The sequence below is a fragment of the Rhamphochromis longiceps genome, linkage group LG18 (genome assembly GCF_057381845.1).
Source record: "Rhamphochromis longiceps isolate RC_006_pf linkage group LG18, R_longiceps_female_GT1.1, whole genome shotgun sequence".
NCBI lineage: Eukaryota > Metazoa > Chordata > Actinopteri > Cichliformes > Cichlidae > Rhamphochromis > Rhamphochromis longiceps.
This window is the reverse complement of record NC_140574.1, coordinates 5479281-5496923: the sequence shown is the minus strand read 5'-3', so window position 1 is coordinate 5496923 and position 17643 is coordinate 5479281. Positions and strand designations below refer to the sequence as shown.

At 40.7% G+C, this 17643-nt stretch overlaps 1 protein-coding gene across 3 annotated transcripts in view; it reads right to left on the bottom strand.

Moving 5' to 3' along the window:
* Positions 1-17643, bottom strand: part of larp4b (La ribonucleoprotein 4B) — a 54408-nt gene that overhangs the window by 14843 nt on the left and 21922 nt on the right. For 2 of the 3 annotated variants that reach the window (XM_085388755.1, XM_085388756.1), the window contains exons 3-10: positions 13087-13240; positions 8068-8232; positions 7181-7259; positions 4650-4786; positions 3238-3341; positions 1131-1241; positions 916-969; positions 129-335 (exon numbers count right to left, since the gene is read on the bottom strand). In XM_085388755.1, the coding sequence (XP_085244881.1) occupies positions 129-335; positions 916-969; positions 1131-1241; positions 3238-3341; positions 4650-4786; positions 7181-7259; positions 8068-8232; positions 13087-13240 (1011 nt within the window). The remainder of the gene's footprint in view (positions 1-128; positions 336-915; positions 970-1130; positions 1242-3237; positions 3342-4649; positions 4787-7180; positions 7260-8067; positions 8233-13086; positions 13241-17643) is intronic. The other variant, XM_085388757.1, reaches the window with a different exon arrangement.

Below are 17643 nucleotides of genomic sequence, written 5' to 3'. Positions count from 1 at the left end.
ATCTGCTGGTCCTGATTTAATCTTAAATCCAAAAACAATTGTGAATTTACCGTTTTTGATACACAACTGAGCACCTGTTTGACTTCTTCTTTCCCAAATCCAATAAACACACAGTAACTCATTCTTACCAGCGCGGGGTCGATGAAGCTGTGTGTGGCCGACCAGGCCTGCGGCGTGATGAGGCTGTATAACGGGAATTGCTGCTGGGGGCTGTAAACCGGCGGGATGTAGTAGGATGTGTAGCGCTGCTGAGCGTACGGGTTCACCTCCACCGGCCGGTAACCGTTCTTTGGTATGAAAGTGTTGATAGCGATTGCCTTCGCCTTTATCCTCGCCTGGTAGAAAGAGCCCGAACAGAGAGAGAAATTAGCACCAGCGCCCAAAAGAGAGATCGATATTATAACTAACTGCTAATACAGTTGAGGAAAAAATACAAATAAAAAAATACATTTCTCAACCATCTTCACAAAATTTGTTTGTTTCATCGGTTGTTAATAAATATTCATGTGTACCATGGGCTTAGAGGTATTGATCAACGTTTTTCAGCCAAATCTAAAAAAGTGTTTTAGTACAGAGGAATGCAATTTACATTTACACGCTTTATGTGGTCCTTAAATAACAAGCAGACCTCTGAATGAACCCCTTAAGCAAAAACCTGTGATTTGTGAGCTGTCTACAAAAAAGTTGGATGTGTGCTTCTCTGCTGATTCATTTTGCATGACAGGGGATAATATTTGACTTTTGAGACCACATTCATGAACAGAAGTGGTTTGAATATAGCTCAAAATGCATAAACTGACAGTGACGAGAGCCTGAAATCACCACCAGCAGGGTGCATCTGGTTCTCGAGCATCTTTTGATTTGCAAATTGTTTTCTTTCCAGCTCAGCCTCAAACCAATAAAATGTGAGCCTACCTTTATTGGCTTCCCTTGGAAGGTCTTTACTTCCTCACGGAGATATTGATATGCCTTTAAAACAAAGGAAACGCAGGACAGCATTAGTGACTTAAAACACACAAAGTTCACTGATAACTTTGATGCTTAAACTCAGATTTAAATACTAGTATAAATTACTAATGAAATCAAAACTGAATGAATGCATGAAATTAACTGTCCACATGTACGGATACCTGCTGTGCATCTGCTTCTGATTCAAAAGTGATGAACCAGTTGTCATTGTAGGCAAATTCACAGTTGATAAACTTGGGTAAGTTGTCCCCCTTAAAAAGAGCCTCGACCTCCTGCAAAACAAGAGAAACTCATTTCATTCCACTGTTTCACTACAGATCTGCTACAACCCCGGTGGCCCAGGCTGGGCAGCAAGACTATGAAAAAATAATAATGAAGATCTATTCAGTTATGTTTCCCAATTACAGATTTAAAAGTGGACATAGCCACCATGTTGCCTTACATGTTTATTTTCAATAGAATCTGCAATCAGAACAGCTGCCCCCTGCTGGTCATAAGATGGCACTTTGTATTGACGTCACGCTTCAGACCTGGAAGCTTCCTCCATCTGTCATTATTGTCTAATGGCAGATTAGATCAGTCTTTGCTATATGTGAATGATTTCATAGGTGGCCTCTTGTTGGCACAGCTTGCACCGTGGGAAATAAACTACACAAGTGCTGTATTAGTTTAACCTGAAGCAGCTTCATTCAAAATTACACCTTGAAGCAGAGAATGTGTCCAATATTAAGGCTATTTTCCATTTTCCAACTGGTTCTTCAAGCAGCCAGATTCACCTTCTGGTTTTGTTTTGTCATTATTATTATTATTATTGAACTCCACAGAGTACTAGTTTACACATTCTCTTAACAAGCAAAACAAAACCCCCTTTTTTTTTTAGCTGCGTCATGAAGTGCATCACAGAGAGCTGCACTACTGGGCGACCCCTTGTTGCTTCTAGAGATGCTTATAATTTTTGGCTGTTTGATGAATTTACTTCATATCTGCCGTAAAGACATCAGGAGACACTACAAGCATGTTTTCCAATTTCTTCTCTCTGTGGGTGCAAAAAGCTTTAAAGAAGCCTTCACAAATTCCCGCAGGTTAAACTGGACCAAAGGTACATTATTACATTTAATACTCGTAAGATTTAGACTACAAACAACCCATAATTGAATAAGCTGCAGAAAACCACGTTTCGCTGCTCCTCTCTCTATATTTCACAACTAAATATGATGCTCTGAGCAAAATAACTAGTGTACTTTCCAGTATTAAGGAAATATGGGGAATGATGTGATAGAAAAATATTGTTTATATGAGCAGATCTGTTTGACGTGGACTTTCTGCAGAGCTGAAAATGCACCGCTGTGATAACAGTCATTAGCTCGGAGTCAGCTGAACTGAAAATGTTCTGTCAGGCTGGGGCAGATAAGAGAGTTACTGATATCACACAAGACCTCTGCAAATGTTTTACCGTCACTGCTCGACAGGAAAATGCTTCTCAATAACCTCAAAATGCTCAAAATGTGTGGTTTGTGGTGCTTGCTGGGAAAGGACGGGTCATGACTGGATAAAATCCCGACTTTGCATTTTGGAAAGGTGAGGTGTCTACCTTAAATGTCTACTCTCTGGTCTCCTTTGGAGTCATACCACCTCGTTATCATGGTTTAATTAGCTTAATGTGTAACAGTGACAGCATTCTGCAGACTCCGCTTTAAGCATAACAAAGATTGATTTAAAAAATATCCAAGAACACGACATAAAACACACCAAATCCTAAATAAATCAAGGATACGTGTAGAGTTACCTGTTCAGGCACATATGATAACTAAAAAACTAATTATGGTGACTGAGGCATAAGAATTCACTATATTAAGTTATGCATCCTAACAGAAACATTAAATAATTCAGAGTCTGTCGACTTCATCCATGTTTGAACTTCATTAGCAGAATATTTCCCCTGAATTCAGAAATGAGTAAAATATTAAAGAAGAACTAAATTTAATTAACTAAAAGCAAACATTTATCTACTTGCATTTCTATTTACAATCCCAGTTTAACTACTGGGACTGTAAATAGAAGACCTTCTAAACAAATGTGAACAGACCATAAAGGCAAACTATCAATCAGACACCCAGACCAGACTGGCGTCTACAGTGTACATAAGCTATGCTTGTGTTCTAGGCGTGAGCCATTTCCATGGAATAATAATGCTTCTAGTGTTTGTTGACTCATGACAGTAGCGTCAAATGACAGACGTGTAATTGGACATCCTGTTTCGGCACTGACCTCTATGGGCGTGCTCTCTGGAACCTCTCTGAGGATCACGATGCAGCGGTTCTGATTGGGTCGCACCTTTTCCCCCTTCTCATCCACCTGGACCAATGGCAAAGCTGCAGGAAGCCATAAAGAAAAGGTGTTATGGGCCATTTCAGGAAGGATCAATCAGTACATCCCACCTAATAAGCCCTTCATAATCAGCTAGTTTATTACGTACAATAACTTTCACAGATCTAATGAAACCTTGCAAAATGTTCACCTTCAAACTATGAAACGTTTCCTGGTTATGTGTCCTGAAGGAACTCACAGGTGGGCTGAAATTCTGTGTGATCTGTCAATCTGTTTCTGAAGATTTTCTTTTTCTTTTCTGTGAACTTAAAGGCTGATATCACCGTGGCCACTGGTCCAAAACAGTCAGACCACAAATCTACTTTCTGGATGCATTTTGGTGCACGACTCCTCTAACAGACTTCTATTTTAACATGTGCAGATGTGACTAGACTCTGTGTGTAACAGATATTAAAAGTGCTTTTCAGGCTCTGAATTTCATGTGGGTACCTCCTGTATTCACAAAATTACGAGGACTCAAATATGCTGGAAAAAAATAATGCAAATTAAATACTGACTAATCTTGCAGTTTTACTCTTATTTTCTATGACAGACACTCACACACACACACCAGAGTGTACAACAGTCTCATATTAAATATGAACAAAGTCTAAAATGATGAGGTCAGAGTATTTAACTCCTATGCGCCCAAAGCTCCAGCTATGATCTCATAGCTGGAGCTTTGGGCACAGCAGCCCCATCCACCTGTTTGTGAGGAGCAGCCAATCAGGAAAAAAGTTGTCTTAAATGCAGGGGAAGGGAGCTAAAAGAGACTGTTTCAGACAGGATGGACGGGGGCTGCACTCAGGCTTTGTATAACATAGATAAATATGTAAAATTTCTAATCATGGATGCAGGACCTGAAACTGGCCAAACGGGTGATCTGTAAATTACAAGCAGTTTCATACTTGAACATCTTCAGAAAAAAATATTAATGCAAAAAGCCTAATCGCAGCGTAATTACATGATGGTTTATTTACAGTAACCTGATTAAATTCAAATATAAAACTCTTGGCAGTGTACAGATCAATGAGCCATTAAATAAAAAGGCCTCCAAGCTAGAAAGGATTAATTTAAGCAGTAAACTAAGTACGAGCACAAATCAAACACAAGTAGGTAAGACTCTGCTGGATGCACTTTAACGACCTCTCCTGGGAAATCAACTCCAACCACATGCTGATAGAAATTCACTCTGATAAGGTTTTCTTGACATGCAGCTCGTTCAGGTAAACAAGCACAATGACGAGTTCTGATTGAACTCCAAGAAAAATAACTGGTGCATAAAACTGTGACTTTGAAAGCATGTCGCTCACATCGTAAGATGTCCACAATCAGCTCCACGTCCGTGCTGAGCTTTTTGATGTGGTCCAGGTTGGCCACCGTCACAATTGGCACATATTGGTCACTGTCCATTTGGGAGATGAGGTACATGTCACTGGCCAGATTCTCCCTGCCAAACGGAGACGCAGATAGGAGAGGTTAGTTAGACTTTCATGGTGTAGGTGGCAAAAGGTGCAGCAGTGAAAACAAACTTCATTTTCTCTGATAAACAATTCTGTGATTAGCACCCACAGCTGCTCTTAAATAAGAGCGACTCTTACACGTGTAATAAACATCAGCTTTGCTGAGGGTGACACTGCATCTGAATCGCTGCTCTTCTGGTAACAAGTGCACCTTTTGAAACTCCTTCAGTTTACAGCTGTTGCACATTTGGCTGCTTTGCTTTTGCAACTGTGAGATCTTTCTCAAAAGAATGCACTGTAGGTGTGTATGGTCCAGTATTTTGTAACCCAGCAGTAGTCTTTTGGTTTCTATAGCTTCTTGTTTTCATATCTGATCAGTTTTGGGGTTTTTTTTCTTTTAACTTCCACTGTAGTTTTGGAGAAGCTAACAGTATGCTATTGTTGTTGGCTTGTTCCAAGTTCACAGAGAGGAGAAAATGAAATGAATTTTTCAAGGCCTCAGTTCCTTTCAAATCAGCAGCTAAGCCACCACCACCGCAGAGGCATTCAAAAGTATGAAATAAGGCTTTCATTCAGACTACGCCTGACGCCCACACCCAAAGGGAGAGAGAGAGAGAGAGAAGAGGCCTGATCGGTATCAAAAACAATACATAGTCTTCCAGTACACTAGCTGCACACACACATTTAATTATTGATGGATTTAATAATTCTTTTAGCGCATGAACAATGATGTTGGAACATATATAATTACCATCACACCTCCCAGTACGACCGAAAATATTAATTTACTCTGACAAAGAGAGAGGGGGAATAAAAAAGCAGAATTCCCATGAACCCTGTACGGACGGACGGACGGACGCACACACACACACAGCAGACAGACGGCTGATTCAGTGTACAAATGCTCCACGAAGGCACCCTGAGACACCACTTTTGGATCTTGTCGGCCGTTTGTTTTGTTTTGTTGCGTCATACAATATGACATTCACACCACTGACCATACTGACTTCACCCACCACTGTTTAAGTCTTCTCTTTTATGGTTATTTTACTTTAATAAGCCTTAATTGGAATGAGTGTGTGGCCCAGTTTGTGACAGTCCGAATGAGCAGTGTTACAACATTCAACCCACAGAGCTTAAGTGTCCCTCCAACAAAAAGGTTGAAACACACAAAATCCACACAATTAGGAGGCAGTGCTACGACCCAGTTGGAGTGGGAGAAAATGTTTTCCTAGAATTAACAGCAGCCCTTGTTAACGCCGTCACTGTAAATGTAATCAAAACCTAAAAGTCATGGTCAAAAAGCTTAAACATCATTGGTCACAGGCTTGTTTTAAACAAGGAAGGTAGAAAGAAAAAAGCCCCATCTTGCTTAATTTTCTAAATTAAGAAGATTTCTTGTAAACTTTGCCTCCGGCTGAAAGCAGCCGTCCCCTCTCTTACTAGCAGAGATGTCCGAGTCTACAGAGGAAGGCGGATTCATTTTTAACCTTTAGCTTTCAGATTACTACTACTAATACCACTAATAAAGAGAACTATAATATGAGATGGGTATTTGGTTAAGATTTGCAGCAGTACAATCCCCCCTCCCATGAGCAAGTATAAATGCACACTGCGCCTGTAGCTGGACACTGCACAAGGCTCATTATGGTTTAAAGCCCCATGTTGTACTTTAAAAGCAATCTCATGGGCAGTCACCGTTGTTCGAGACGATCTTAAATTCTCTAGTAGAACAAATACACACAAATGCAAATAAACAAACCACATATTAAAAGTCTGGATTTTGTCTTGATGCCCAAAACAAAATAAAATTTGGGCCCTGGGAGTAAACCAGGAGAAAACTAATAGCATATGAGAGCAAGCATAGAGCAGAAACATTTTTGTTTATGGTACAGTGGGTTTCAGGTCGTGTTCACACGTGCAGCCAGCCAACAGTCATAGTTGGGGAGTGCACAGATGCAGACCCTTGGGAGCACAGGCAGATGACAACATTTACGTCATGAAGGCTACTGTGGACGCCTGAGGTTTCACTGCCACAGAAAGTATTATTTGAGCCTAATGTGCTGATTATACCAATCAGGAACCACAGGATTCAAGGAGGCAGAATAACACATGAGTGGACTGCACACAGTCATCCACAAGTCATTGTGTTAATCACTTTCAAGTAGATGTTTTTCCTTCCAGATCTTAATCTAAGTGCTTTTCTCCATTAGCAAGTATGAAACAGCTGCTGAGCAATGATTGAAGTAGATGGGCTGAGATTTCAGCACAGTACGCCAGTTTCTCATGGACAGTTCGAGGCTTAGTGAAGGAGATGTCCCTACATTCAAAGAAAAGCATAAAATTCTGGGCTGTACTGTGATATGAAGCTACTGGCTCACCGGGAAAGACAGAACTCCAGGGTCTTCTTCAGGTGCTCCCTCAAGCCCTCCTGGGGGTTGTCAGGCTGGGGATCACTGCCTGTTGATAGAGGATAAAGATTTTGGTAAAATAAGGAGCAACTAAGCTTATGTCTAATCCTCTAAACACTATCCAGACAATGAAATGGGATGTGGGTGGAGAGGGTTGTAAAATATGGAGAAGGAAAAAAAGAAAGAAGAAAAGCACCAAAAGTGTCGTATTTACACACAGCAAATACTCATGCAAGCTAATTTAATGTGTTGGAAGCAATGGCACGGGCGCTAAGAAACCTACTCCTACACGGTTGTATAATCACAGTCATCTTAATACCACCCATTCCTCCCTTAGCCTCGTTGTTTTTGTCAACACTTCTTTCAAGCAGAGGGCACTTAAAAAGATAAATGTCTCGTAGCAGATCGTGTCTGGAACAGGTCAATGACATTTTAATGATGCAATAAATAACACATAAAACAAATACCTCTCAAGCGGTCACTGTTCTCCTTCAAAAATAAATCTACTGCCCGAGGACAGACTGTCCCTTAATATTCGACCACATTAGCCGACTGTGTTTGGTTGTAGTTCATTCTAACCTTGAGTTATCCAAGATCAGGTGAAATCAAACTTATTTAGATCCCCGTGTGATTGACGAGGCCAACACACTTAAAATCCTTAAAAGCCTTCTAATAGCCGTGCCTGTGGTATAAATGTGGACATCGTCAAGTTACTTTGTTTACAAACTTGGGTGTCCACGCCGCCCCATCAAAAATCAGCACAAAAGTATCCATGTGTAGACATGTGGATAAACACCGCTGATACACAACTACTTCAGAGCCTCCTCTGACTAACAACCAATCACTAACCAGCCCACCTGTGTGCCCTGGCTGCCCAGGCTTGGGGTATTCTGTGTAGGCTGACTCGGAGCACTCCAGAGTGACGGCGGCTGGCTCAGCCAGCATTACTGGTACCGGTGGAGGCTCATCTGGGTCGGTTAGAAGGGGCTCCTTGTAAGCCTTGTCTTCACTGGCTTCATAGCCTGTGACAATCAACAATGGGCATTATGATAATGATTAAAGGCATAAGAATATCACCAGATGTTTAAAAGGGGGGCTATGAGCATAATAGTAGTTATTTTTATTTATTTATTTTACATGGTTTGTAGTTCAAATTAGTTTATTGGAATCTTAAACTGGGCCTTGATCCAGCCCCTCAGCTCAACCTCTAAAACCAGCCATTTAAGGACACCCTACCTTTAAACTGTGTTGGTTCTGATTGGCTGCCCCTCCAGCTACAGAAGGTGTGAACAGCAGGTGGGTGGGGGTGATATCATACAGAGTAGATACTCAGTATTTAGATCAGTCTGAGTGTTTGGCTCACACTGTTTACATGACAGATGCTCTCATCATTTGAAAATTTGATTTGATTAATATGAACATATATAGCAGAAGATAAGGAAAAGCAAGAAAACAGCTCCAATGTGAATTGAGAGCAGTGTCCTTTTTAAGTTCTAAGTGCCGAATTTCCAACCTTGTCCCAGTTCAGCAACAATACACCTGTGCAATGACAAATGGACATTATTACCAGAGGCAATCTGAAGCATCTGGCCTGGCACATAAACTCAGCCTTTTCCTGATTAAGATGCAAAGACCATCATTCTGAACGCTCTTTTCCTTTTAGAGCACAACAGATCTTATAGAAATACACAATGATAATGTGAGCAACTTAAATAATGAATAATTATGAATCATTAAAGGCTGGGCAAAAAACTAATGTAATTCCAAAATAAAACCTTTTCTACAGCACTAATTACATCTAAACAAAACAAGTATTGCCTTTAAAACAAATGATCCATCTTAACATAAATGTAAATATTGCACTACTGGTAATATTGTACTAATAACAGTACTAACAAGTGTTTTTTTTGGTCCATTATGCAATGATAAATACATTTACTGGAAATGTTTCTCAAATAAACTGTACCAAGAAAGAAACTGTATATTTTGTGCTACAGACAAACACCATTTCTGGCTGTAGCGTAGCAATAAGCCTAGCAATAAATCCTGAGAATTAGTGCTGTGGATTTCATTTACACTGAATTAAAAACAAAGTGGGTATGAAGGCAATGTCGAGTCAACAGCAAATTAAAATGAAAACAGATCACAAAGGAGAGATGTGCCAGAACAGAATGAAACATGATAATATACTAAAACCAGAGAAAAATTACATTCAGGTAATTAAGCACATAACCATTTATTAAAACAGTATTGGGACAAATTTTAATACTGGGTTAAACAGTGTGGGACTAGTAATGCCATCGTATTCAAGAGCATTTTCCTCTTAATTTGTGTTTGAGGGTTTTAAGCAACCTCCATCAAATCACAGTGCCGGCAATTTTCCTTAAGGTCTGGCTAAACTCTCTTCAGGGTGCTCTATGGAAATACTCTGCACATGACTGAACGGTACAGTGACTTAAACTGAAAACAGTTCATCTACTCAGAGCCGTGTCCCCCGTGGGAAATGGTTCGTTTTATCTTTTAGATTCGTTTCAAACACAAAAGACTTGGCAGGAGCATAACAGCGACCATAACAGCACAGCACAAAGGCCACTTCACAGATAAAAATAAAAAAGTAAATCTTTTAAGAGAGTGAACTCTCTGATTGGAAGTAATCCGTGGGAGGTTCAGTAAACGTTGCATCCTTTGAACTTGGTGGCTGTACTGGTGAGGCACAACTTTTACTTTAAAGGGAAACGTTTCCAATTACTTTCCACTTTTCAAGTTTCAGTAAAGCTTGGTGAGGAAAATCTAAGTATTTCCAGACAAGTTTGTGTTTTCCATGGAAACTACAGGTGATTTCAGCAACCTGCTGGCAACCAAAACAATCACAAGGTGGTTTTGCAACAGCATTTATTACCATTTTTAAATGGTCAATCTCCAGCAACCACTCGCTAACTGGTTGAGGATCACATTCTCTAGTGGCCGGAAGCTGTGATGAGGTCACTAAACAGTCTCTAGGCCTGTGGGACGTCTGTTCAAATCCTCAGACCTGCTTACTCTTTCAAACTTCAGCACAAAGCACACCGCAAAAGTGAAAATAAACACAGATGTGGCTAACTAGAAGCGACAAGTGATCGAGTCCTCCAGACAAGGGTCTTGTGAAGGAGCCTACGAGTCCACATGCCTTTGCTAAATACGTTCACACGCTGCTTCTGTGAGTGTCATCTGTCTTAATTTAGCACATCACTCCCAGCAGTCTCAGAAACCATGCTGTTATTTATTAATAAAATATGAACGATTATAATGGGGAAAGCACCGTTTCATCGTCTAGGCAACGAATGACACCCACCCCAAATTTGAATATTTGAAAATCTTGACCTTTACTTTTGAAGTCACGTCCACATCAGGCAAGTGTGAAACATAATGGTGAATACTCAAACATCAGAAAAACTGCTAACCCATGAGTGTCAAACATTGGGCCTGTGGGACAGAATGGGAACCCCTAACTAAACCATTACTGCTGATACGTAGCACATACGTTTTTAATTTTTAACTACATTTTCATTTTTTCCATTTTACGGCCTTCTAAGTGAGAAAGGCATCGCCTACAGTCTGAAACGCAGCACCAAGGTCAGTAAGTAAAAGATGAACCATTAAATAAAATAAGTTCCTGTTTTTCATCATCTGCCATATAACTTTCAGGTTGTTTTTTGTTTTGTTTAAACAATGGGTCCACAGTAAATGAAGGACCCAAGTTTGAAGTCAATATGAAAGTAAAAGGAAAAACAGGTGACAGGAGGGCTGTTGAATGATAATAAGTGGCTTAAATTCATAACCTTTAATAGTCCGTCTTTGTTTGTCGACAAAGGAATCAGAATAAGCTTCCATGTGCATGTAATGGTTTAGCATACTGACAGTGAATGGGGACATTAGAGGAACCAGCCAGTATCATGACTAAATCACTGTTACCACTGCAGGCGTGGTGTGAATTTTCCGTCACAGACCACTACATGCATGGCCCAACTGCATTAAATCAGCAGTGCTCTGTAATAAATTTTCCATAAATGTCTTTGCGGACGTGGAAGATGAAGTAGGCCAGGACGTCAGTGCGCATCAAACTGAGACTAATCAATAATTTCTGTTTCACCACCATGTCCTTGTTGCCTCTGTGGCTAAACTTGGCTCAGCACATTGAAGCAAGTGATTACTGTCATTTACAAAGAAAGACGGGTGACTGGAGCTGGAATATTCATAACTCATTCTAGATTGAGTATGAATGATTAAAGGGGTGTCTCCTGTGTGGTGGGAAAAGGGAACCAGAGTGGACAAAGCAGCTTTTTACACCAGACTGTGCCGTTTGTCACTACTCGATTATTACAGACTTAGCAAGCAGACTACATGCCAACATTTCACTTTCTTTTCTACACCTCAGCTTCAGATTAGCTGTATACTATTTTCAGTTTCTCCGCATTACATTAATAAATTAGCTGCTGGCTATGTTCACCTGCTTCACGCTGCCACAACCACCAAAACCTATAATTCTCCACTTTTTCCAGGTCCAGTATTTACCTGCAACAATTTAAAGGTGCTTTTTGTAAAGACCCTCTGAAAATTGAAAACTTTCACCACATGGTGGCAGCGTTTTACCAGAAGGTTTTCATGCAGCTGATCAGCCCAACGTGCATTAAACGGACTACTTCTCATTAATGTAAATTTGTAAAAACTATTAGTTACCCAAGTCAGCACAAGTCAGCAAAATACAACAGTAATATATGAATGCTGAGCGAACACTAGCTTGAATTATGTTGGTGTCATGGTGAACACTACACTTACTCCATGTACCATCTTGTGGTCAACATGGGTGTTATGCAAGACTGCAGTTAACTTATTTGAACTTCAGTTAATATCTTGCAACACAATTTCATCTCTGTTACAGCCCAGAAGAATGGTGCTAGAGGCAGCGCAGAATCATTTTGTATTTAACGGCTACGTTCTCTGGAACAATTTTGTGCACTTTGGTTGTTTTTTTTTAATATTTAAGATTAAGATTTAAGATTCTGGGTGTCAAACATGCAGCCTGCGGTTAATACCTCACCCACCAATGACTGCCTAAGTCTAATCATCCCATTTTTTTTTCAATGAAATACTAGCACTATTACTACGTTGTCTATGTCCAATCGTGAGAAATTACAAACCTGCACCTGAACTCCACACTAGCTAAAGAAAATGCTAAAGAAGGGCTCTGCTTGGGCTCAAACTGCCAACTTCTCACTGTGCTGCCACACGTAAATATTTTCACAATGTACTTCTGTCTGTTTAGGGACGTGTTCAACATTATTTTGCAATTATGTTGAACATGCAATAGTTTTACAGGTTAGCCTAGCTTGAAATAACACTGGGTTTGAAAGAGGACCATAATCTATAACAAGTCTGACACCCCCTGTCTTATATGGTGCCTAACATATTAGGAGTTTACCTGCATATAAAAAGGGTTTGGGCCTTCTGCTAAAGGCGTGTTTAAAAAGTGGAGTTAGATTAATTAGATTTTGGTTTATTAAATCACTAGTAATGTCACAAAAATGCACAGACTTCTATTAAGTCAGGTAACACAGTCTCTTTGCCTTAGCCATGCATTTACCAAACATGGTTATATGCACAATAAGCCACAAAGACCATTTATAGGCAGAAAAATTCCTGTTAATGCTGAATAATGATTCAGTGCTATACTGATAAACCGTTTTAGAAACAGGAAACGTTTTATGTTCTTATCTATGCTCTGTATTGCGTTATTTCGATATATCTGAAATGGAGAGCAGTTATACTTTGTTTTGCACTATAGTGGCCAAAAGTCAGATTCTAAGTATATAAGAAGCCAGTTTTTGTGCATCAATGACCTTCTGGGCCGGGATCGGCCGAACTATCGCAGCCTTCCTTCCATGGCTGCAGGGCAGCAGTTGTGGTGTCGGCAGTCCCGCTGGGGTCCAGGCTAAACATGTGGTTGGCCCATGCTTTCGCATTGGGGTTGAGGTCCGAAACCTTGGCAGATTCCTGCAAAACAACAGAGCCCGATTAGAGAAATCAACTTCAGCTTATGTATGTCACCACATCAGTATATGTAGTTACTAAAAAAAGATCAGAAATGACATTAACTTCTTGGGCATCAACTTTGACTATAAATCATACGACTGTAATCGATGAATTGTCTTTTACTAGTAAATATACACCTCACAGGTTCTGAAAGTATATTTAAAACCATGCTAACAGACTTATGTGGCCTATGTTTCATCCGTGCAATTTAAAGAACACCAACAAAGCAGTGTTTCCTATACAGATTTTATGTAGTCCAACCAGCCACATATGCTAATGTTTGCCTTGTTCACTCATCTGAATGAAAAACATAAACCACTATCCTCTCACTCTTATTCTTAAAGTTTGGTCTTGCTTTTCCCCACTCTCTGGTTCGCTGGCCACATTCCTGCTGTGGCGGCCTGTGAGACATTTTCTCCGTCTCTCAAACAAACTATTGCGTTGGACTGAAGCTGGCTACGACAGTCCGTAGTCCACTTTGCAGATCCTCTCTGAGCTAGAAGGCCACTCTAATCAGAAGAGCAGCAGGTGGAAAACTGCTTCATGCACCATATTGTTGAGTTCACCGTGTTTGCGCAGCAGAGTTAGAACAACAGCACCAGCAAAGACGAGTGGAAGTGAAGTCCACCCAGGTGATCACAGACTCTGATCTGATTATATTCCTTCAGTATTTGTCACAGAGTAAATTAAATATTTGAAGCAAGCATGGTTGTACCTGTGTAAGTGCAAATGAGCTAACATCAAAGACCGAATCTGTAGGAAACGCTGCAACTGCTACAAATCAATCACAAGAGCCAAGCTGACATCAACCCACCCAGGTCACAGGGAAGGGAAAAAAAATAAAAAATTTCAACAAGATGGTGTCTAAGGAAATCATCAGGGTTTGCCTTCTACCCAATTAAAATCCATCATGAGTGACCCACATTATGGGGTCTCATTTTGTCAGTGACACGAGCTAATATAACAGTGCTAAAGAGAGAGAAGTGCACAAAGACTGTAGAAGCCGATTTTCCCCACATGTATTGCTTTTTAAGGCAGTTTTAAATAGGTTGCTTATTTATATTCATAAGCACAATGAACTGTACATTTCAAAATATGCCAATAAAACACTGTGGATGTGCCAGACATATTATAGCAAACAGTAATTTGGTAAAAAAAAAAAAAGTCTTCACAAAATCTTTCATGTCTCAACTCACATTACAGTTTGTGAGAATACCAATACTGCAAAGCCTTCTACAACAATTTTCCCTTTGCTTACTCTAAAGAAAAATACAGGGAAAGTATAAAATAAGACATTTAAATGACAGATTCACTTGCCCAGAAAAGAAGTTTCTATTTCCGGGATTTCTCCTGGCTCAAAATTGGCCTTTCGGCTGGGTGACTGTGCATGTAAGCACGACTTACTCAAGTCTAAGCATTTTCCTGGTCAAAATGTGCTTTACGATCAACTAATTTAAACCCCGCATTTAAAAAAAGAAAAGAACCCCTCGTTTCACTGTAATGTTTCTGTAATGCCTTCTCGACTCTTCGAAATGGTCTACGCTGAGAATCAGAAAGGCGAGCATTCATCAGTCATGTTGTACATAAGTCTCAATCGACAACAAGACTCCTCAAACTAAAAATCGTTTTGACAGGAACCAGGCTAATAAACCCCTGGTGTCTGCTGGAAATACTCACAGGATCAAAGCGGCAGTTCAGCATGCATGTCTCACAGGCTAAGAGGCTATAACCCAGAGCGGTGGTCAGAGTCAGCGTTTCACTCAACTCCTGAGGAACAGCAGGCCAGACGCTGCCTGCCGCTGGTGGTATTAGAGTCCACTGCATCCAATCCATGGCTAATACATAAAGATAAGGTCTAAGTATGTCCACTGGTGGGCAGAGGAAGGAAGTCTTCCGACCGACATTGGCTTGCCTCAGGCTCTAACCTGCGAACGTCTGAGCAAAGCGGCTGCCACCACCCCTCTCCAAGTCATCCTCGTCAAATCACAGCTACCGCCACGCTCTGCCTGCCCTCCTCCGATACAGGCTGCTGGGTTGATTCAACAAATCTGATGACAGCACTGAGGCTCGGCTGCCCCGGTGGGCCAGGGCTGACGTTGCAGAAGCTGACTGGCTGTCCCGCTCCCGTTAAGCACCCGTCTCTGCTTTTGTTTTGTCGCCGTTGCACTGAGTCATTCCCCAGGAAAAAAAAAACAAAACGCTGGAGCTGTGCAGGCAGCGTTGAGTCGCACACCTGCGCTCAAATGAAATGCCTGCTCCGGTCTGCCACATGTTAAATCAACCCTGAGGCATCACTCAAATTCAGACCTCCAGAGCCTTGGCTTTAATATATTATTCTGCTAACAAGCTAAGTTGCAAAATAAAGGGCTGGGCAAACTGGTTTCTTTTTGAACATAGTAAAGGGAGGAGGAAGAGAAACAAAAACACAACAAGATTAAGAAGTGAGCAGCAAGAGATGTTGTTCCTCAGTCGTATTTCACAAACATGGCACTACGAGATCATTCACGATGTGCCTGGCCAGACAGAGACAAATCCCCGCCTATGCTAATAATCCATCCTTCCTCCAATGTAAAACTCCCACTCCTGTCCGAGCGGCTGCCATAGAAACTGCTGCTGACATCAATGGAAGTGTACGTCCAGGGCATCGCTTGACCTTTCAAAATTTTAAAATGTTCCCCTCTCTCACAGAGGAAGGAAAGGTTAGCAGCCTTTCTGATTGAGGGTGTATTTTTGGAGGAAACAGGAGAATGTGATTCATCACGAACCGTGGACAGAGATGAGTTATAGTCCGTGTCATTGGAGGGCAGCCGACGTAGCACCGGGTTTATTGCTCTCCCTCCTTGATGGAGGTGGGCTCCCAGCAGGCAGGCAGACAGAGAGACAGAGCAGACAAACCAGAGTCCTTAGGGAGGGAAAACAAAAACAGCTGAATTTGGACTAATCTGTCTGTCTGCAGACCGGAGGCTCCTCTTTCCTCTCTGACAGACAGATCTGGGGAGACCAGATGGGCCAGATGAGCACATCACAAATACTACAACATGCATCATCCTTAACAGCATTTTCTACAATATTAGACTAATTTAGCAACTACAGATTAGTTGTTTTCCCCCCAGGTCATTATTTAGACAAATTTGAACAGTTTAACCTTTTTTTATTTTTCTTTGAAACCATCAGTCTGGCAGCAGGACCATTTTACAAGCCTTCTAAACTCCTTTACCACTTGTTCTAAAGGCAAAATGTAAACAGTTTGGGAAAGACGAGAAGATGCCCTTTACAGGGATATTCTGTGTATCATGGTAGCACAAAGCATTCATAAGGTACTGTGTGAACACCAGACGGGGGAACCTAGATTTTACAGTGTGTGCTTTTTATTCAAATGGTTCCAGAAAGATGACTGCAGTCGACCTCCATCTATACGCAGTTCAGTATTCGCAGATTTTTCTGTGGAAAGTAACTCCAAATTATTTGGGGAAAATTCGCCTATTCACAGATTTTTTGATTTGACACGCTATTGGCTGGTGTTTGCAAAGCAGCCAATCTAGGAGTGCCATTCATTTTCCTTCATGTTGAACAGAGTACCGCCCAGTACATCAAGGAGGAGGAGGTGAAGATAAGGAAGACTGTGGATGTTAGCTTCTGTGGTAGTGCCAAGAAGTTTTCCACGTCTCAATTATTTGCAGTTCTCAGTTCTTTGCGGGCGGTTGTGGTTCCTAACCCCTGCGAATACCAGGGTCAACTGCATTTTGTAGTTTTACAGTCAAAATTACAAAATAAGTCCACGTGGGCTGCTTGATACTGGCTTAAACTTAACTGATGCTATGTTTATTCTTAGACTAGAGGAGCTTTGTATGATCCCTAACAGTTTATTTGTATCGTCACTACACTTTACTGTAACATCATCTGATATTTGCTGTGCCGTTTTTATAAAGATACCTTATTTTGTTTATTTAGCTTTCTTGATTTTTAGATATTTTACCTTAATTATGCTAATTTTTTTTTAAAATTTAAATCTATGCTTAATAACTAAACATATATTTTACCTTCTACTGTGCTTGGTTCGAGTGTTGGGGGTTGCTGAGGTAACTTTTAACCAGAAGTCAGCAAACTGTGGCTCAGTTAGAATTAAAACATTTCTTTAGAAGAAATGGCAATTGTGCTTATTACAGCAAGTTTCTGAACTTCTCATCTAATGCAAGCTTATTCTTTGCCTTTAAGTTCTATTTATTCTATTTATTTAAGTTCTCTCAGAAACGAGCCATTTAGCTCTTCTCACTTTAACGCTGCAACCTTCTTCCAGAGGAAAACAAAACTAACAGCATTATATTATTAGTCACATTTGTATAAGAACCGTGGTTCTTTAAGAC